Raw genomic sequence first — 23,494 nt, forward strand, 5'->3', positions numbered from 1 at the left:
CATTTCCTGTTATTCTGGACTATATTCACTTCCTTGGCAACAAAAAGTTTTCACTTGTTATTTACTCTATACCTCAACTCAATCACCCCTGAAATTTCATAAAGAAATGGTCTAGTCTTTGAATCAGAAGAATCTAAATGTGTCTTCATGGGTAAAGAAGTTAATTTGAGGTGAGGAATCTTTTGATTGCGTAAGAATTTCTTATTATCTAAGTCTTGCCAAGAGGTAACCAGTTTCTTCCAGTTTTGCCACTTCCTGTTGAATAGAATTAATTACACAGAAAATTAAATATCTATAGATGTGAAGAAAAAGTTTGAAAAAATACAAAAAAAAATAAACAAAATTTCCAATTTCTACAATGTCTATGGCAGTAGCTAGGATACAGTAAAAATATGACAAGAATGCTAGCAATGTCATTTAATTAGTAGAATCCCCCTTTGCCATATCAAGGTGTCATGAATTTGAGGCTCCACACAGTGATTTTGTAGATTTAATTCTGTAGTAAGAAATTATTCTGTATTACGGTCTTGACATATTGATACCTTGAATATTTCTATTATAAAAGGATGATATATTGGGTATTTTCATTTATTTGAATAATTTTAGCAGATATTCATCTATTTAATTTTGAGATATTAAGATAAATGCAAATTTTTATTTTTGTAATTCTACAGATTTTATTTCTAAACAAATCCAGAAATTACCCCTTCTGGTGCCCATATCACTTTTCATTATTGATACAGAATGACTGATGCCTAAATGGTATTTTGAGAAGATTACATGGACTTTTAAACAGCCATTAATTCTGCTTTGATAAACCCAATATTGGTAACATTGATACCCTTGGCTCCTCTTCACAGTAGTATGAGGGGCTAGAGAGGGAGGTATATGATTATCCAGTATTATAATACTCACAATCAATTACTGAGCCATGTAACCAACTGTACTTATGTATCTGTACCATGTAATTTTGTGTATTTTGTAAAGGCTACAGATTTTTTTTTGATGAATATATATATGGACATTTAAATGCTGATTTATGACATTTTTCTGTGTAACATATGTTTAATGTATCCTGTTTTGTTCTTTATAAACAGTTACAAGTAATCTGTTACCTCAAGGTTAAAATCAACCTTTTAATTTACCTTTAAACAAATTTAATTGGGGAGAAATCATTTAGATAAATATTAAAATTACTAAAAAGGTTTGATTACTACTTTTTTTTTGACAAGTAAATTGTCATATGCAATAAATCTCAATACATTTCATATACATAGGCTAGATATTTTGGTGTGATTAAGAATTTTAAGAAAAAATAATTTAAAACCGAACAACTGAAATGTAGATCAAAAGCTATCTATGAGTATTCAAAATATGATTTGTTTTCACACGAATATTTGAAATGCGCATGAATTACACATTTTTTTCCCCAGAAATTGTAATTGAACTAAAATGAAATTCAAAATACCCAATGAATATTTTGAAATAGTGTTTGTTTTTTCCTCAGCCAAATTAAACGGCCTTCAACATTTGTTTTTGAAAACCTTTTGAAGTAAATCTTTTTGTAAATCAAGATCTATATCTGAGGTACCTTTGCAGAAAATCACATTTCATTTTCAGGTCCCTATGAGCACTTTTTAGTCTGATACACTTAAATTCTGTTCTGTGTCTCTCCCAGCTTGAGCCTCGTTGACTATTGAATATTTACTTAAGGGTTTGATCCCTCTTTCTTAAGACTTAATGAAAACAATAAATCACAGTTTCATTAGGGTAGTGACTACCTCTGGTCAGTGTGTTACTGGCAGTGGAAATCTGTTGGCAGTATACAGTATATTGGCAGTTTATAGATACATATGTTTACGGTCTTTGTTTGAATAGGTGACCAGTAGTGTAGAGATTTTGAAGTGAAATTGTCAGTTTCCTTAATCTTTCCTATATGAACCTCTGAATCAGCTTTGGAAGTTATATAGATTTCTGTAGTTTTCTTTACTAATTCACTTCAAAATAAAAAAACTTTCATCAAATTATTCAAAACCAAAAATTATTTTTGATATCAAAATTTCAAGGAAAATTAAAATACATGTACCTTGTTACGGTAAATGTTCTTAAATTTTGTCATTAATTAGATTTACCCGATAGTAAATATCCTTAAAACTTGTTCATCATTATATCTCATTCTAATGTTTCAGTTCCAAAAATTAGATGAATTAATCAAAATGTTAGAATTCATAACTTATATATGTTCATGAAGTCTAAAAGACTTTTGTATTGAACTTTTGGTTAATTTTTAACATATTTTGAGAAAATACTTGAAGAATTAGGAATGCATGCAAGTATTATCAGTAATTTGGTGGTATATTATGTTGAAAAAAATGTTTAATTTCACTTTGATTTTTTTTGTCATTAACTATATTGTTAAGTTTCATGAATGATTTGATTGTATATTTCAGTCAGAAAATAGTTTGGCCAAACTACACGATATTGATCAACTCACAGGAAAAGTGGAACAGTTAAGAAACGAAAATGAACATTTCAGGTACTATATTCTTTACATTATATATATATATATATATAATATATGCAAAATAATTTGTTGGTTGAGAAAATTCCATGATTTATGACTGTGGAACATTCAGCATCTTAATGTATTGTGTCCATTGTTGAATTTAGTATCAGCTAGAGTACAGATGTACTATGAAAAGATATACTGATTAGGTTAAGCATCAGAACTGTTTGATCTGATTTGTTATGTAATGAAAAGTGTGATAAGAAGGCAGCATCTCGAAGGACTGAAAATGTAGACTGAAAGTGTTATCAACTTGGAGGTAGGAACAACAGGGGATTTTTACTATTGTGTAACAAGGTATTTAAGTACCTGGATATCACCAAAAATATGACATATAATTTTCATTTTTTTTTAAGTTACCTATAAAGGAATTCTAGCTGTTCATAGGACCAAAATATGAATGTATATTGAGTAACTTGAAAGTTGATTATAAAGAATTTGAGCATGCTATGTACTATTCTACTTTTGAATATACAGAGTTATTACTCTCTCTTTATTTTTCTAATTGCCTTCACACATATATATAGTGTTTCCAGACTTATTAAAATAAATCCAACTAATATTGTAAAAAAAATAGTCATAAATATGATTTTCTATTTTCAATTTTAGGGATAGGGTCTTGGAACTTGAAAAAGTACGAGATAATCTAATAAGCCAAAAGGAAGGGCTACTGGTATGTTGTTGTAGAGGCTGCAGCTTTGTAGAGGAGTTTATGTTCACCTATGAAAAAGTAGTATATTACCTATCCTCTCTCAACTCTTAATTTGCTAGATGTGTACTAGAATCTCTTATTTTGCAATTTTATTACAGATAATTTAAATTCTTGAATCAATATTATATTGATGTGATTCTTAAAATTATATCAGTTTTAAGAGATTTCACTGACAACTGTTATCTTTAATTGTTCTTTGATGTAAATTGTTTCAAATTTTGTTTTTGGCAAAAAATTCCTGTTTTATGCCACATAAATGATAAAAAATGTAACTCGTGATAATTTATTTAGACAAATCACTTTCTTTGAAACAAAAAAGGCAAGTACTGAGTTGATATACAAAAAGCCTCGACTGGAAGACCTTGAGAATAAAGTAGAGGAACTACAACAGGCTAACAAGCAGTTAAGGGATATGAACGAGTCCATGAACAATCAGTTTGAAAACCTAGAACAGGTAAAGCATTGTTAGCATGATTTATACTTGTGAACTAAATGTAAATGTGGTGAATTTAGATGTTTTATCCGCTTTACACCCAGTGGGGAAACTATTTAGTAGTTTTATGTAAAACTAGCAGATTTGGTCATTAAAACAGGATTATAAACAGTATGCTGAAAGGAGCTTAAGTTGGATTTTCCTTTTACGCCCATTGAAAATTTGATTGTTTCATAAGTATCCAATTCTATTTATATCATATTTTGACCAAGGTCACATCAGATATGGTATAAGAAAATATTAGAAAACCAGGATAACTAGCAATTTTTAGCTCACCTGGCCCGAAGGGCCGGTGAGCTTATGTCATGGCACGGCGTCCGTCGTCCGTCCGTCAACATTTCCTTTAAATCGCTACTAGTCATAGAGTTCTGCATGGATTGTAACCAAATTTGGCCACAAACATCCTTGGGGGAAGGGGAACAGAACTTGTATAAATTTTGGCTCTGACCCCCCGGGGGCAGGAGGGGCGGGGCCCAATAGGGAAAATAGAGGTAAATCCTATAAATCGCTACTTGTCCTAGAGTTCTGCATGGATTGTAACCAAATTTGGCCACAAACATCCTTGGGGGAAGGGGAACAGAACTTGTATAAATTTTGGCTCTGACCCCCCGGGGGCAGGAGGGGCGGGGCCCAATAGGGGAAATAGAGGTAAATCCTATAAATCGCTACTTGTCCTAGAGTTCTGCATGGATTGTAACCAAATTTGGCCACAAACATCGTTGGGGGAAGGGGAACAGAACTTGTATAAATTTTGGCTCTGACCCCCCGGGGGCAGGAGGGGCGGGGCCCAATAGGGGAAATAGAGGTAAATCCTATAAATCGCTACTTGTCCTAGAGTTCTGCATGGATTGTAACCAAATTTGGCCACAAACATCCTTGGGGGAAGGGGAACAGAACTTGTATAAATTTTGGCTCTGACCCCCTGGGGCAGGAGGGGCGGGGCCCAATAGGGGAAATAGAGGTAAATCCTATAAATCGCTACTTGTCCTAGAGTTCTGCATGGATTGTAACCAAATTTGGCCACAAACATCCTTGGGGGAAGGGGAACAGAACTTGTATAAATTTTGGCTCTGACCCCCCTGGGGCAGGAGGGGCGGGGCCCAATAGGGGAAATAGAGGTAAATCCTATAAAACGCTACTTGTCCTAGAGTTCTGCATGGATTGTAACCAAATTTGGCCACAAACATCCTTGGGGAAGAGGGAAAGAACTTGTATAAATTTTGGCTCTGACCCCCTGAGGGGCAGAGGGGCGGGGCCCAATAGGGGAAATAGAGGTAAATCCTATAAAAACGCTACTTGTCCTAGAGTTCTGAATGGATTGTAACCAAATTTGGCCACAAACATCCTTGGGGGAAGGGGAAAGAACTTGTATAAATTTTGGCTCTGACCCCCTGGGGGCAGGAGGGGCGGGGCCCAATAGGGGAAATAGAGGTAAATCCTATAAATCGCTACTTGTCCTAGAGTTCTGCATGGATTGTAACCAAATTTGGCCAGAAACATCCTTGAGGGAAGGGGAACAGAACTTGTATAAATTTTGGTTCTGACCCCCCCAGGGGCAGGACGGGCGGGGCCCAATAGGGGAAATAGAGGTAAATCCTATAAATCGCTACTTGTCCTAGAGTTCTGCATGGATTGTAACCAAATTTGGCCACAAACATCCTTGGGGGAAGGGGAACAGAACTTGTATAAATTTTGGCTCTGACCCCCCGGGGGCAGGAGGGGCGGGGCCCAATAGGGGAAATAGAGGTAAATCCTTTAAATCGCTACTTGTCATAGAGATCTGCACGTATTGTAACTAAATTTGGCCACAAACACCCTGGGTGGAAGGGGAACAGACCTTGTATAAATTTTTTGCTCTGACACACTGGGGCAGGAGAGGTGGGCCCAATAGAGGAAATAGAGGTAAATCCTTTGAATCGCTACTAGTCATAGATTTCTGCATGGAATGTAACCAAATTTTGCCTCAAACATCCTTGGGGGAAGGGGAACAGAACTTGTATAAATTTTGGCTCTAGCCCCCGGGGGCAGGACGGGTGTGGCCCAATAGGGGAAATAAAGGTAAATCCTATAAATCGCTACTTGTCCTAGAGTTTTGCTTGGATTGTGACCAAATTTGGCCATAAACATCCTTGGGGGAAGGAGAACAGAACTTTGGCTCTGACCCCCTGGGGGCAGGAGGGGTGGGGCCCAATAGGGGACTTAGAGGTTGATATTAACATTCCTTCAGAAAAGAAACAATGAACCTGTATTCAGAACATTACTTGGCATTACAAACCAGGTGAGCGATACAGGCCCTCTGGGCCTCTTGTTAATATAAATATTTCAATTTTTGGAAATTCATAACATTAAAGAACCAATGTACATTGTTACACCAAATATCAGTCTAGTTCTACCAGTTTGTTTGTTACACAATTCAGTCTAGTTCACTGTTTGTGTTACACCAAATATCAGTCTAGTTCTACTAGTTTGTACATTGTTACACCAAATATCAGTCTAGTTCTACTAGGTTGTACATTGTAATACCAAATATCAGTCTAGTTCTACTAGTTTGTACATTGTTACACCAAATATCAGTCTAGTTCTACTAGGTTGTACATTGTTACACCAAATATCAGTCTAGTTCTACTAGGTTGTACATTGTTACACCAAATATCAGTCTAGTTCTACTAGGTTGTACATTGTTACACCAAAATATCAGTCTAGTTCTACTAGGTTGTACATTGTTATACCAAATATCAGTCTAGTTCTACTAGGTTGTACATTGTTACACCAAATATCAGTCTAGTTCTCCTAATTTGTAAATTGTTACACCAAATATCAGTCTAGTTCTACTAGGTTGTACATTGTTATACCAAATATCAGTCTAGTTCTACTAGGTTGTAGATTGTTACACCAAATATCAGTCTAGTTCTCCTAGTTTGTACATTGTTACACCAAATATCAGTCTAGTTCTACTAGGTTGTAAATTGTTAAACCAAATATCAGTCTAGTTCTACTAGGTTGTACATTGTTACACCAAATATCAGTCTAGTTCTACTAGGTTGTACATTGTTACACCAAATATCAGTCTAGTTCTACTAGTTTGTACATTGTTACACCAAATATCAGTCTAGTTCTACTAGTTTGTACATTGTTACACCAAATATCAGTCTAGTTCTACTAGGTTGTACATTGTAATACCAAATATCAGTCTAGTTCTACTAGTTTGTACATTTTGTTACACCAAATATCAGTCTAGTTCTACTAGGTATGTACAATTGTTACACCAAATATCAGTCTAGTTCTACTAGGTTGTACATTGTTACACCAAATATCAGTCTAGTTCTACTAGGTTGTACATTGTTACACCAAATATCAGTCTAGTTCTACTAGGTTGTACATTGTTATACCAAATATCAGTCTAGTTCTACTAGGTTGTACATTGTTACACCAAATATCAGTCTAGTTCTCCTATTTGTAAATTGTTACACCAAATATCAGTCTAGTTCTACTAGGTTGTACATTGTTATACCAAATATCAGTCTAGTTCTACTAGGTTGTAGATTGTTACACCAAATATCAGTCTAGTTCTCCTAGTTTGTACATTGTTACTAGATCCACCAAATATCAGTCTAGTTCTACTAGGTTGTAAATTGTTAAAATCAAATAGTTCTCAGTTGTAATTGTTCTACAAATATAGGTTGTACATTGTAATACCAAATATCAGTCTAGTTCTACTAGTTTGTACATTGTTACACCAAATATCAGTCTAGTTCTACTAGGTTGTACATTGTTACACCAAATATCAGTCTAGTTCTACTAGGTTGTACATTGTTACACCAAATATCAGTAGTTCTTACTAGGTTGTACATTGTTACACCAAATATCAGTCTAGTTCTCCTAATTTGTAAATTGTTACACCAAATATCAGTCTAGTTCTACTAGGTTGTACATTGTTATACCAAATATCAGTCTAGTTCTACTAGGTTGTGCATTGTTATACCAAATATCAGTGTAGTTCTACTAGGTTGTACATTGTTACACCAAATATCAGTCTAGTTCTCCTAATTTGTAAATTTGTTACACCAAATATCAGTCTAGTTCTACTAGGTTGTACATTGTTATACCAAATATCAGTCTAGTTCTACTAGGTTGTACATTGTTACACCAAATATCAGTCTAGTTCTACTAGGTTGTACATTGTTATACCAAATATCAGTCTAGTTCTACTAGGTTGTACATTGTTACACCAAATATCAGTCTAGTTCTACTAGGTTGTACATTGTTACACCAAATATCAGTCTAGTTCTACTAGGTTGTACATTGTTATACCAAATATCAGTCTAGTTCTACTAGGTTGTAGATTGTTACACCAAATATCAGTCTAGTTCTCCTAGTTTGTACATTATTACACCAAATATCAGTCTAGTTCTACTAGGTTGTACATTGTTAAACCAAATATCAGTCTAGTTCTACTAGGTTGTACATTGTAATACCAAATATCAGTCTAGTTCTACTAGTTTGTACATTGTTACACCAAATATCAGTCTAGTTCTACTAGGTTGTACATTGTTACACCAAATATCAGTCTAGTTCTACTAGGTTGTACATTGTTATACCAAATATCAGTCTAGTTCTACTAGGTTGTACATTGTTACACCAAATATCAGTCTAGTTCTACTAGGTTGTACATTGTTACACCAAATATCAGTCTAGTTCTACTAGGTTGTACATTGTTACACCAAATATCAGTCTAGTTCTACTAGGTTGTACATTGTTATACCAAATATCAGTCTAGTTCTACTAGGTTGTACATTGTTACACCAAATATCAGTCTAGTTCTACTAGGTTGTACATTGTTACACAAAATATCAGTCTAGTTCTACTAGGTTGTACATTGTTATACCAAATATCAGTCTAGAGTTCTACTAGGTTGTACATTGTTACACCAAATATCAGTCTAGTTCTACTAGGTTGTACATTGTTACACCAAATATCAGTCTAGTTCTACTAGGTTGTACATTGTTACACCAAATATCAGTCTAGTTCTACTAGGTTGTACATTGTTATACCAAATATCAGTCTAGTTCTACTAGGTTGTACATTGTTATACCAAATATCAGTCTAGTTCTACTAGGTTGTACATTGTTACACTAAATATCAGTCCAGTTCTTCTAGTTTGGATGTGGTTTCATATGGTGTCGAATAAATGTTAACCTTTTAAGTTATAATGTGGTGAAAATTAAATTAAGAGAAAAAACTATAGCTTTTTGACATTTGTAATTTACTTGTACAATGTCTCATGTCTTGTACTGTAGATAATTATGTTTGTCTTTCAACACAATTTGTGATGTTGATTTTACACGTTTGTCTCTTGTTTTTCTATCTGTTGATGTTTTGTGTGTTGTTTGTGTGTTTTGTTTCTTACAGACAACTGTAGCCAATAATATGGGTTGTGTAAATCATTCACCATACTCTACATCCCCTTCACAGGGGATTGAGTTACCTGCCCCTACCAGAATGGGGCCAGAGTTGTCTGCCCCTACCAGGGGTACAGTGTTATCTGCCCCTACCTTACCCTTTGGCTCCATATCTGAGGATATCATTATACCTGTAAGAAACTGCACAAAAAATGTAGTTAGGAAATATAGTTAGTGTAACATATGCCATCCCGTACTTGAGTAGCATAATTAAATTAGATCATTCATTGATTTTATAGGCATCCTGCTGTATCATTTATATCAAACTCAAATTATAGTATTATATATGGATTTTAAATGTTATTTTCATTTTAATAAATGCCTATTTTAGATGAATTATGGAATATTGTTTGTACTTTTGCTTTTGTATGGTCATTCCCCCACCCTACCACCACCACCTGTATTGATTTAGTCTGTGTTTATTTATTGTATATGTCTCTTGTTTATCATGCTTTTGTAGTAGTAAATAAGCATGTTGTGTAAGCAAAGTTGTCAAAAGTTGAAATACTAGCCACCTCCTTTACGTACTAAATATAATATGTTAAGTTTGATTTTATATTCTCTACGAATTGAAAGAAATCTATAATGAATTTAAAGTTCATGTGGTGAGAAAATTTAGGAGTTTGTCATATAATCTGCACATTAAATCTTTGTCTATTGAATTTCTAGAATTTTTCTTTTTGGATAAGATTTTTATTTTGTTAGCTCACATAGATTATACCTTATCACAGATTCCAATTACACATACTGTGTTGTCTCCCTTGTCACTCGCACCTGTGATGCACATGCACTGTGACGTGAGTAGCCAGTGAGATATGACAGCAATCTTTGTCGTATATATACCAGAAACTCTGTCATTTATATCATCATTTGATCTCTGATATATCCATATATATCTGTGAACTTAGAACTTCTCAATATGTATCCAGATTATCTCCCCTATTAAATCCTCCAACATATTGGTCAAGTACATGGTCATTGTTAAAATATCCAATTTTTGTTTCAAATATTAGCATAATGTTGTATTGAAAATTTAAATTTTGATATGATACACATTTTTGGGAACCTTGGAATATTTTTATGAAAGTGAAAAATGGATCTTCAATAGTGACCTTGGCTTATATTCCTTGTAGATTTCCAATTAGATTCATATTCTAAATATCTTATATATCCCCTCCAAACATCCCCTGAAGACACATTTAGACTCTTCTAAAACAAAGAATAGACCAGTCCATTACAAAATGTCAGGGGGTAATGAGGTAAGGCAGGTACATTGTTGATAATTTATGTTGGAAAATGACATTTGTTCAATCGCAGCTCTGAAAAAAACCCAATATTTTAAGGGTTTACAGTTCGAAAAAAATGTGGTAATTGCATTCATTGTAATTAAAGAAAAACATTTAAGTATTTTTGGTTTAAATTTAGCAATTTTCTACCCATGTGATGCTATTCTTATTGGTGATCCAGAAGGCTTTCTCTTTCTTTTTCTTAATTATAATAATTAAAGTCTTCATGATTAGTCCAATATAAAATTCTAAGATAAGGTGCCTACCCTTTCAATTTGAGCTTCTTAAGACCTCCCCCGACCCTTTCTCTATATGTTAACTTCAATAATGGTGCTGGATTATTTCTGTTATATCAATAGATTTATATACTGTATTCTACTTGCACTAAATTTCACAACTTAATTGACTTTTAAAGAGAAAAACAACAGCAATGTTAGGCCTTCATCCTGTGCCATGAGTTTCAGACTAATACTTTGGTCACATCATTGTGACCTAAGCATAAGTAAGAAATGTATTATATCCACAATTCTTTCTAGTGAAAATTGTCCATCAAATGAATTAACCTTTTTTCACGAACAATGAGATACAAAATTTGTATAACATCTTTATTATTAGCAAAATAAAGTATTGCTTTATATCTAGTTAGTCAAATCTTGAATTTCAGGAACATCCTTGCCATTTTGCGAAGAATATCTGCAGTTCTCTGAAATATTCTTTATGTGCATGTCTATACTGGTATTCCAGTTTCTCTTTTCTTCATTTCTTACAATATATGGTTGCTGCATACAAAATATTTGAAAAAGAAATTGAATTAAATAATTAGATTGTTGGCCTAGAAACACATTATGTGAACTCTTATTAAATATATTTCTCCCCTGATTTTTAATTGTCTTGACAAACAATCTTGCTTGAAATTTTTGACACATTTTGTTCATGCAAGCAAGGAGACATTGATTTTATCCTTGGATTGCAAACATTAAAACCTTTTTTTTCTGGAATTTCAGGAAAATATAGAACTGAAAGAAGCTGTTGGAGGGGATGGATCTCTTGTGCCAAAAGTGGAAATGGAAAGGTAATTTATTAACCCCTGAACACACATTTAGGCTCTTCTAAATCAGAGACGAGACCAGTCCATTATGAAAGTTTAGGGGTAAATGAGTTTAAGAGATTGAATTGCATTGGTCAGTCTGTGTCTCATTGAGTCATCTACAACCATTGTAAACTACCATATTTGTCCTCAAATAAGACACCCTCAATACCTCCACCTATTTTTTCCATTCACTGGAAACAGGATTGATGTGTGGAATAATAGAATTTCTTATTATATAACTGGGGGGGGGGGGGGTTTACTCATGAATGAATTTCAATTCCCAAGTGATCTTCTGTAATTCAAAAAGTTTAAATTCTTGAGGAATAGAATGATAGCATTTAGAACTATTGTTACATTAACGAATAACAGAAAGGAGAAACCAGCAGCTAAATTCAAAACACAATTTAATTATATATACAATATTATACAGAGATGGTTTACAATATCTAAAGTAATTGGTGGTGGTACAAGAGTAATACGATGATTTAAAGTGTAACTTATCTGTATGCGAATGTCCTGTTATAATCCTTGATCCTTCCAGGTTTCAAATTCACAATAATCACAAATCCACAAGGAAATTGAATGTCCACCGATGATTTGTAAAGTTCCAGGCAATGTGAATAAATCCACACAAAGTGTTGTAATAATCCACAGATAAAGTCACAATAGCTCTCCCATTAGAATCTTATATGGCGCTGTACAATTCTTGATATGTCTTATTACAGGTCTCATTACAGTTCTGATTAGCCTTGGACAGCTGGAGTATATATAGCTAAACCGTAATTCAAGAATATTGGAGAACCTTCTACTTCTAGAAATATCTAACTAAAAACAGTAAACAAGTAAACACACATAACTTTCTGGAAATAGATCATTCTAGATCTCTACTTAAAATCAACATGTTTACAAACATATTTGTTTATACATGATTATATTCTAGAAAGTTCTATAACCTAAATCAATGATATGACCTTCATAGGATGTATTGATAAAAAAAACTATAGGAGTTATCTCCCTTATCTCATAACTACATGTATTTAGTGTCATACATAACACACCCCTCCTTAAAGAAAAGAAAGTTTTCTTGAAAAGGAAACTTTCTTGACATATCAAGTAATATTTAAATCCTTGATAAAGCATCAGCTAGAATATTGTCTTTCCCTTTGATATGTTTGATGTCAAGATTGTATTCTTGCAAAGTCAAACTCCACCTGAGAATTCTTTGGTTTTTGTTTTTCATTTTCCCGATGAATGTCAAAGGGTTGTGGTCGGTGAAGACCAACACAGGCACAACTGTAGTGCAGAGATACACATCAAATTGGTTCAAGGCCAAAATCAACGCTAAACATTCTTTCTCAATGGTGGAATAATTTCTCTGGTGTTTGTCAAACTTTTTCGAGAAATAACAAATTGGATGGTCAATTTGTTCTGTACCTTCTTGCATCAAAACAGCACCAACACCTACATCACTGGCGTCAACAAACAGTTTTAACTGTTTATTAAAATCTGGAGCAGTCAGAACTGGTGAGTTTGATAGTATGGCTTTCAATTTCTCAAATGCAGACTTACATTCGTCTGACCAAACAAATTTGACATTTTTCTTTAACAAAGCAGTAAGTGGAGCTGCTATAACAGAGAAATTTTGACAAAATTTTCTGTAGTATCCAGCCATACCAAGAAACCTCATCAGCTCTCTCTTGCCTCCAGGAGCTGGAAAATCTATAATTGATTCTACTTTGGCCTGAACAGGTTTAACCTGCCCCTGTCCTACAACATGGCCTAAAAATTCAACAGTTGCATGACAAAATTCACATTTCAATAAGTTTACAGTCAATTTCATGGTAGTGAGTCTTTCGAAGAATTCACGAATCCCGCGTAGATGGTCTTCCCACGTGTCGTGGTAGTTGATGACGTCATCAATGTATCCGTCACAGCCTTCCAGGTCTGATATCACGCTGTTAAGAAGACGTTGAAATGTTGCAGGGGGCATTCTTCATACCAAATGGCATAACTTTGTACTGGTACAAACCTTGCGAGGTTACAAATGCCGACACTTCTTTAGCTCTTTCTGTTAATGGCACCTGCCAATATCCTTTCAACAGGTCAAACTTGCTTACGTACTTGGCTTTGCCAACTTTGTCAAAACACGAGTCAATCCTTGGAATTGGATAAGAGTCTGTTTTACTGTCAGAGTTTACTTTTCTGAAGTCAGTACAGAACCGGTATGTCTTGTCTGGCTTTGGTACCAGAACACATGGAGAGCTCCATTCACTTTTGCTTGGTTCAATAATATCATTGTCCAACATGTATTGAATTTCTTTCTTTAAGTGTTCTTCTTTCAAAGGATTGACACGGTAAGGATGTTGCTAGACAGGTGGCGCATCGCCTACATCCACGTCGTGATAGATAGCATCTGTTTTGCCTGGTGTATCCGGAAACAAATGTTTATACTCAAGTATCAAATCTTTAAGTTCATTGCGTTCTTTTTCCGATAGATGACTTAGTTTCTTGTCCAAGTTCGCGAGCACATCTGAGTTCCGTAACTTAAGACCACAGTCTAAACCTACATCTTGTACACCACCATCTAAGTCTAATTTACAAATATCAGCTGTACTTTCACTTTGTGATGGTACAGAGGCCAAAGTAGCAATAGGTTGAGAGGTCTTGCTCTCTTCTCTATCTACATATTTCTTAAGCATATTAACATGACATAATTGAGTTTTCTTGCGCCTCCCTGGAGTTTGTACAACGTAGTTAACATCATCGACCTTTTTCTCAACAATATAAGGTCCAAAATATCTAGCTTGCAAAGGCTGACCCGGTATTGGTAATAGAGCCAAAATTTTGTCACCTGGATCAAAACTTCTTGCACGGGCATCTTTATCATACCATGTTTTCATTTTGGTTTGAGTAACGGCCAAATTTTCTTTTGCCAGTTCACATGCCCTTGTCAACCTTTGCTTAAAGTTAGACACATACTCTAAGAGATTCACTTTAGAATCTTCGTCCAAAATTTTGTCTTTCAAAATTTTCAAAGGACCACGTACAGTATGTCCAAACACAAGTTCAAAGGGACTGAAGCCAAGAGATTCTTGTACAGATTCTCTAACGCCAAACAACAACATGTGTATACCTTCGTCCCAATCTCTTTTGTTTTCAAAACAATAAGATCTCATCATATTCTTCAATGTCTGATGGAAACGTTCTAAAGCACCCTGAGACTCTGGATGATAAGCACTAGACTTATACTGCTTGATCTGGAGCTGGTACATGACTTGTTGAAAAATACCAGACATGAAATTTGAACCTTGGTCCGATTGGACAGCTTTTGGAAGACCAACCAATGTAAGGAATTTAACCAAAGCCTTGACTATGTTAGGGGCTTTAATATTCCTGAGTGGAATGGCTTCAGGAAAGCGTGTGGAAGCACACATAACAGTTAAAAGATACTCATTCCCAGACTTAGTTTTGGGTAGAGGACCTACACAGTCTATAATGACTCTACTAAATGGTTCCTCAAATGCTGGAATGGGGTGCAAAGGTGCAACAGGGATTTTCTGATTAGGTTTCCCTACCACCTGACAAGTATGACAAGACCTACAAAAATCAGCCACATCCCGTTTCAACTTGGGCCAAAAGAAGTGATCTAAGATCCTGTTATAAGTCTTGGTCACACCTAAATGCCCTGCCATAGGTACATCATGAGACAAACTTAGAATATCTTGCCTATACCTCGGTGGGACAACTATTTGATTGACAACCTTCCAGTCTTCCTCGGGAGACACATCAGGGGGGCGCCACTTGCGCATCAACACACCTGACTGACGGAAGTAACAAAACCGGGACTTTCTCAGCCTCTTCCTCACTCAAAGCCCGATTACACAATAAGGAGATTTCAGGATCTTTCTCCTGTTCTACTATAAGCTCCTCTCTAGACAAAGATGATTTACTCATCATGTCAGACAAAGAAGTACCCTTGTTAGGAACAACTCTATCACTATCAAAGTCTACAGGATTGCTCAAAAGATCACACTTGCTCCCGACATCCTCTATATCATGAGCCAAGAAAGTGTCACCTAACCCTGGACTATAATGATCCTCAACTACTGCAACATCAGAAACCTTCTTACTCATTGAACAAGTTACAGCACAAGAAGGGAAAATACCAGGAAATTCCTGTTGAATAGCCTCAGCATCATCTGTTTTATCAGGGATACTGGACACTAAGGGATCTACCCTAACTTTCTCTCCAGCCAAGTCATTGCCTTAAATGAGCGACACGCCCTCTATGGGAAGTTCTGGTCTAACACCAATGGTGACAGGCCCAGTAACCAAGTCTGACTTTAAATAAACAGAATGGAGAGGCACATTAACAAAACCTAACTCTACACCTTGAAGCAAAACACTACTACCACATGAGGTCTCCTCGGACAAAGGCACTACGCCATCTAATATCAAAGAATGAGAAGCCCCAGTATCTCGCAAAATCTTCACAGGTTTCAAGTTGGTAATATCACTAGTAAATGAAACAAAACCTTCAGAAATGAAGGGAGAGTACTTCTCCAAGACACTATCAGACTCTGAGCTCTTAATCTCAACAGACACTTTAGAATCTTCCACAATATCACTAAGTTTCTGACTAGGCTTTGACATAGCTAACACACAGAAGGAACTGACTGTTTACGCCTTTGCTCCTTACGCTGGAGAGAATAACATTCAGACATAATATGTCCTACTTTCTTGCAGTAATTACAAACAGGACCAGAAGGAGACCCCACACCTGCCCTATGATCTGTTTTAGAATCAGACTTAGTCTTATCACCTAATTTAGGTTTGTCGTTAGAAGGGCCACTAAAGGTTGGGTTCCTAGGCTGACCAAATTTACTAGTACCTGTGGTACTGTTTTTGTCTTGAGAACTGTTTTTAACAAATGAGCCTTTGTGGGTGAGAGCGTAATCATCAGCCATTGTAGCTGCTTCACTAAGTGTTTCAACTTTTCTCTCATCTAAATGAGTTTTTATGTTTATGTGGACACAACGTTTAAACTCCTCTATCAACAATAATTGCCTCAATTTACCGAAATCCTCATCAATTTCTTTAGAATCACACCACCTATTAAATAATTGTTCTTTTTCTCTGGCAAATTCTACATGAGTTTGTTCATCTCTCTTTCTCGAGTTTCGAAATTTCTGGCGGTAAGCCTCAGGAACTAACTCATAAGCTTTCAAAATAGCTTTCTTGACTACTTGGTAATTTGAAATATCATCTAGAGATAAAGAAGAATAAATGTCTCTAGCTTTACCTATCAAGACACTTTGAAGAAGCATTGTAAGCTTATCTTCAGGCCATTTCATACTATCAGCTATTTTCTCAAAATGCAGAAAATACTTGTCAACTTCTTTCTCTTGAAAAGGAGGAACTAACCTAATGTTTCTACTGACATCAAAACCTCTGTTTCCTTGCAAACCCCTAAAAGTTAGATTACTTGAACTGTCTTGAGAAGCTAGCTCTAATTCTTTCATTCTAAGTTCTGTTTCAGCTTGAATTTTCTGCTTCTCTAGCTCTAACATCTGATCTCTCTCAATTTCTTTTTCTCTTAACTCTCTTTCTTTGTCTATTTCTTTTTCTCTTAACTCTCTTTCTTTGTCTATTTCTTTTTCTCTTAACTCCTTTTCTATTTCTCTTTCTCTCATTTCTTTCTCTATTTGTTTCATTTTCATTTCATGTTCAAGTTCCATTTGTCTAATTTGGATTTCTGAAGTGACTGTTTCCTCTATACTATCTAATGCACTAGAGTCAAATTTGCCATTGTCAACAAAATATCTTATAATTACATTCCTAATTTCAGCTTTCCTCAAATTAGTTTTGATAGTAAGGCCTAAATGTTTACCCAATAACAGTAAATCCTTCTTACTAACTTGCAAAAGAACTTCCAGGGATGGCGCTTTAACAAACTGTTCTACCTGCATAGTAGTCATATTTATCTAGCTGTTGGTTTCAAATGTAAACTCAAAGTTTGTACACAAATTTTGAAAATTTCTTAATTAATTTTTTCAAAGTTAGATTCCACAAATAAAATATCGATCTCGGACACGAGCCCCCAATTCTGTTACATTAACGAATGACAGAAAGGAGAAACCAGCAGCTAAATTCAAAACACAATTTAATTATATATACAATATTATACAGAGATGGTTTACAATATCTAAAGTAATTGGTGGTGGTACAAGAGTAATACGATGATTTAAAGTGTAACTTATCTGTATGCGAATGTCCTGGTATAATCCTTGATCCTTCCAGGTTTCAAATTCACAATAATCACAAATCCACAAGGAAATTGAATGTCCACCGATGATTTGTAAAGTTCCAGGCAATGTGAATAAATCCACACAAAGTGTTGTAATAATCCACAGATAAAGTCACAATAGCTCTCCCAATAGAATCTTATATGGCGCTGTACAATTCTTGATATGTCTTATTACAGGTCTCATTACAGTTCTGATTAGCCTTGGACAGCTGGAGTATATATAGCTAAACCGTAATTCAAGAATATTGGAGAACCTTCTACTTCTAGAAATATCTAACTAAAAACAGTAAACAAGTAAACACACATAACTTTCTGGAAATAGATCATTCTAGATCTCTACTTAAACTCAACATGTTTACAAACATATTTGTTTATACATGATTATATTCTAGAAAGTTCTATAACCTAAATCAATGATATGACCTTCATAGGATGTATTGATAAAAAAAAACTATAGGAGTTATCTCCCTTATCTCATAACTACATGTATTTAGTGTCATACATAACACTATGCTTGTATCTAGGGTTATATATAGAGAGAAAGGATTTAGAATTTGGCTTATATTGATAGGGTCGAGGAAGAAAAGGAAAATCTCCACAGGGAACTAGACAGGATGATTAGAGAGAACCAAGGCTTGCAGGAAAGACATGAACAGTATGTTAGTGACTATGGCCCAGACGGCCAGATTGTCCAGGAAGGTAAGACTTTTAGTTCTGTTTTGATTCTTAGAAATAAATGCTTATGAATACCTTTATTTATTACTGTGTTACTGTCAATAATGTTTCTTCATTATAGATCTATTTTATAGTATTCCAGCTTTGCTGTTCCTATACAATCAAACCTGTTTATAAAACCACTCAAGGAGGGAAATGGTCTTTATAGCCAGGTGGTGTTTATACAGAGGTTGAATACGTTGGTTTTAATGTCGATTAGTCCCACCTTCCGGTGATTATGACGTCATAAAAATCACGCCAAATGATAACGTCATAATCACCTGAAAGTAGAACTAATCTACTGTAAATTGTTCTTACCAACCTCGTTTTGGGATCTCGAAACGGACATATTGTGTTGAAATTGATCATTTGATACTGTAGAAAATTAATCTTACGAAGCGGTAAATGATCTTTATACTGGGGTAGCTGCTAAGGCAGGCTTTACTATATGCATGTGAATAATAGTCTTATTATTATTAATAGAGATTCATAGTCATCTTATGTTTGAAAGGACAAGCTAGCTATCTAAAAAGTTTTGATATTTTGACAGTTTGGTTATGTCTGAGATAGCTCAGCAGTAATAATATCAGACTTACATGTACATATCCTTATATTGAGATATATTATCGTGCTTGTTGTCAGTTCGGTAATTAATGCAATTTACTCATTCATATGTTTATAAATTGGTTGATAGAAAGTAGAGATTTTGATGAATTAATTAAATGGCATCATTTCATCATCGGCAATATATCGTTTTCAGAGAAGGATAAGGTTCGTAAGTTAGAGCGAGAGAAGGAAGGTCTGGAGAAACAGGTTGCGCTTATCAACGGGTCCCTACTTCTTGTCGAGGGTAGTAAGAAACGACTGGATGAGGTTGTGGAGGATCTTCAACATGAAATCGTCCACCTGAGGAAGGAGCTAGAGGAGGCAGAGAAACAGTAAGTATAAAGGGAGGTCACTCCATGTTATGACAAGGGAGATCACTCCGGATCATTTTATTTTTAAATAGCGAGGGAGAAAATTCTTTTTGTGGATTATCAAACTGCCAATGTTTGTTGAAGAGAATGATTCACAAGCTGGTGATGTTAAATATTTGATCTTCTGAATAGAGGGAATATATCTGTCAGCCTACTTCTGTGTATAATGATATTAAAAGTTACAAGGGGAGATTACTCATATTATCTATAAATAATATGGCATTCTAATGTATGATCCAAGGTTTACTCTTTCTTCATTATTCTTTCTTTTAAAATTAATAAATGCAAAAAAGTCCTTATTATAAAGATTAAGTAACAAGGGAGGTGACTCTATCTCCGGAATGATTTTCATGAATCGTAAGTAATCATTTGTGAAATTTTGTTTGCTAAACAAGTGGATAAAGCTATCCAAAAAAAGGAATTGTGTGCAATTTATGTAAAAGATTTATGAATAAATTTCTCAACAGAATAATAATGCTAGAAAGTGAAAAGGCTATGATACGGTGAGAGAAAGTTTTAGAACTGGTGCATGTTTTACTCCTGGAGTAGCATACAAAACATTAATGTGTTACTGGCATGGTTCAGTTTGGATGTTTTAAAACTAGCTTCCATCTAATATGGCTTGGGTATAGCACTTAACATGCAAAAACGGTTTCAGGGTCGATCAACATTTAAACTTATCTCCCCTGAAATTTCATCATGGACTGTTCCGGTCTGGAAGCATCCATGTGCTTTCAGGTGTGAATCAGTCCCTGTGTTCACTTATTAAGGATTTAAGACTGTTAGATGACAACCAGACTGGAAAATTTTAATTCAAAGTTTATTTGTCAAAAAAGGGAAAAAGTGTAACAGGGTGAGAGTAGTGTGCTGCCAGTCGGGCTCGAACCCGTAACCCCAGACTTACTGGTCCGCCACTCTACCGACTGAGCTAAAGGGAAATACCCCCTAGCGAGAAGCTAGAAGGCGACCGTATCACTATTTACATGTAACACTGTATGACCAGAAAGATGACATTTAACAGGCACAATATTTCTGAAGGCTTATCTTTAAAGGATGGGGGAAGAAACACTTTTACCTTGCAAACTTTTACAGAGACTCACTTCAGAGAGGTTTTAAAAAAAATCCCTGTAACCTGGCAAAACTTTCCTGAGACACAGTTAAGGAAAAAAATTTAAGGAAAGACAACTCTTAGAGGGATAAGGCTTAGCATGGTGAAGGATACCAGGTTGTGGTTAATGACAGCTTTGAGTAATCGGCACAAGTTTGTAACCAAAAATAACACTAGTCAGGATTTTATGTTGTTTTCAGCTGACATCATCAATTAACTGATTCACCCCTGAAAATTCATAATGGACTGTTCTTGTCCTTGATTTAAAAGAGTGTAAATGTGTCTTCAGGAGTGAATGATTAAACGGATGATGACAGTGTTCAATTAGCATCTAATATATTAATAAGGATATATTAATTATGAATTATGTTTATTTATTTATAATATTGACGTCTGTTGGAGTGGCTGTGGATATATATAGGCACGTGTTACTATTTATATGCAGTGTGTTATGGAATATGCATTTTATATTTATTATAATATGCTGTGTTGTGCATAATGTGTATTGTGTGAAATGCAAGACAGTCATGCTATTGAATTTCATTACAGTAATCCACAGTAAGTCAGAAGTGTTGATTTCCTAGTTGGCTAAATCATGCAAGCCTAGCTTATCTAAAAAAAAAAAAAATAATAAAGAATAGGATTATGATTTGTAAATTAAGACAAAAATTATTCCACTAAAGTTGAAATAGTTTAGCTGCTTAATCCATGTGGTCTATACTTCAAAGAGAGAGAGATGTTAGTATCCCACGAATCTGATTTGAAATACAACACATGTTTGATTCTACCCCATTAAGCCGTTTGGAGGTGAGATTGTACACTAAAATCATCTCTGGCAACACAAATTAGATCACCCTGGTATCAGAGGACATTTTCATAATGGTTAGATTGATCACAGAGCAAAAGACAAACACTTGGCACATCCTAAAATTACCCTGGTAGTCAATAGAATATCAAAAAAAATATTTTCTTATGAAAAAATGTTTGAATCTTACAATTTCTGCAACAATGACGGTATAACTTTCAATGTATTGGAGATTAATTAACACGTGTGCACACTATTGAGGGTTTTGATAAACCTTTTTTCTTTAGATCTTGTGTGTTTACACAAAGAATAAACAATGCATAAGTGAAATAAATAAAGAATCAGTTAATTTTTCTGTATACATTTCAAATTTGTAATTTATAAAGTAAGAAGAAAATATACACATACATTATGTATACATGTATCAAGAAATAGACGAAACAAAAAATAATAATTTAAAGTTGTTAAGAAAATGTTTTGTTTTATTTACACCTTCAAGGGAGATGCTGAGAGTCTGTCATAGCAGGTATAATGTTTGAAATACACCAATAAGTTTTTTCTATTCCACAATGATGTGAACATCTCCGTCTTCTTTTTAGTATTAATATTTTCTGTAATATTCTGAATTATCTCCCTTCAGCAATTCTAGTTGGAATAGCACTGACTGTTTGTTTAACATGTGTGTGGTAAGTGTGTGCACACTGACTTGTTTGTATGTGTTTTCCTCGTTGGTGAAATAAATTACATGTATTATTAATTCTATTGTGCTGCACACCTTTATTTGTAAGAAAATCTGGTATTTAGTTCATTATACAATGATGATATTAATATCTCAGTATTGTCTATAGAAGTTCCAGTTAAAGCAATTAATGTTTAAGATTTTGCAGGGTTTTTTTCCTCTCATTTTGGTGACATTTAATGATAGTACATGATATTATTTTTCTCAGCATGGACTGATTTATTAAATTTTCTAATGACCCTGCTGTGAAATGTTATCAATATTTGATCCTTTGTGGTCTTTTGCATTCTGAATTCTTCATATGGAGCGTATTTATCTTTAATGCATTTGTAGGAAATTTTCTTTTTTTGTCAGCATTACATGTTTTCGATTTTCAGACCAGTCGGTAGTGCTGAAATGGAACAACTCCAGAGTGAAATCGACAATTTGAGGGATGTTCTGTCTAAAACGCAGGCTGACAAACTGAAACAGGAGAGGATCATCAAAGGACTTAAAGAGGTAATGTGCTTTCTGAAATTCAGAATTATATCCCTAGTGTCATATATACTGTATCCAATCATCTTCTCATCAGAACTATCACCATCATCAGGAAAAATGTTGACCCTTCATAGTGTGCATGGTAGCTATTCCTTGAACCTGATACCAAATTTTGAGAATTTTGTCAAAATTTAATATTGAATTCATTTTCTGCAGTTAGAAATACATACAGAATTTGGATGTGTGACAGATTTTTGTTTTGTTTTGTTTTTTCAAATTCTATTATATTTTTGCCCCAAATAAAGAATGAAATCTTGCTATTAGTTCACCTGCCTATAAACTATTTTATTAAAGTCCCTCCTGAATTTTGTCAGCATTGTCTGAAAATAGAACTTAGATGCTGATTTACGGATATACACTTATATTTACATTTGCTTGTCACTTCTACTATATAAACTAACCAAGGCAAAGTGAAGGATATGGCGGTATAACTGACACCCAAAACATGACCATGGTGATGTCAACTGATCACCGTCAAAATGGCTGTTCCATCTTGTGGATTAAATCGTCGTTGGTAAATTGTTTTCCTGGTCTAGCTTAAACAATGTTAATACAGATACCCTAAAGTGAGTTGATAATGAAATATAAGCATTAAATTATCTTCCTATGGCATCTATGGTCTATATAGATGCCAGAGCTTTGCAGACAATCATCTCATAATGCGCTAGCGCACATTATGAAGATTGTCTGCAAAGCTCTGG

At 34.7% G+C, this 23,494-nt stretch overlaps 1 protein-coding gene across 29 annotated transcripts in view; it reads left to right on the top strand.

Moving 5' to 3' along the window:
- Positions 1–23,494, top strand: part of LOC138333957 (uncharacterized) — a 138,630-nt gene that overhangs the window by 91,507 nt on the left and 23,629 nt on the right. For 25 of the 29 annotated variants that reach the window (XM_069282655.1, XM_069282666.1, XM_069282670.1 and 22 more), the window contains 9 exons: positions 2,451–2,536; positions 3,176–3,239; positions 3,598–3,732; positions 9,962–10,027; positions 11,521–11,588; positions 18,485–18,612; positions 19,388–19,565; positions 20,072–20,107; positions 22,634–22,754. In XM_069282655.1, the coding sequence (XP_069138756.1) occupies positions 2,451–2,536; positions 3,176–3,239; positions 3,598–3,732; positions 9,962–10,027; positions 11,521–11,588; positions 18,485–18,612; positions 19,388–19,565; positions 20,072–20,107; positions 22,634–22,754 (882 nt within the window). The remainder of the gene's footprint in view (positions 1–2,450; positions 2,537–3,175; positions 3,240–3,597; positions 3,733–9,961; positions 10,028–11,520; positions 11,589–18,484; positions 18,613–19,387; positions 19,566–20,071; positions 20,108–22,633; positions 22,755–23,494) is intronic. The other 4 variants (XM_069282661.1, XM_069282668.1, XM_069282667.1 and 1 more) reach the window with 3 other exon arrangements.

Source organism: Argopecten irradians, chromosome 10 (genome assembly GCF_041381155.1).
Source record: "Argopecten irradians isolate NY chromosome 10, Ai_NY, whole genome shotgun sequence".
Lineage (NCBI taxonomy): Eukaryota > Metazoa > Mollusca > Bivalvia > Pectinida > Pectinidae > Argopecten > Argopecten irradians.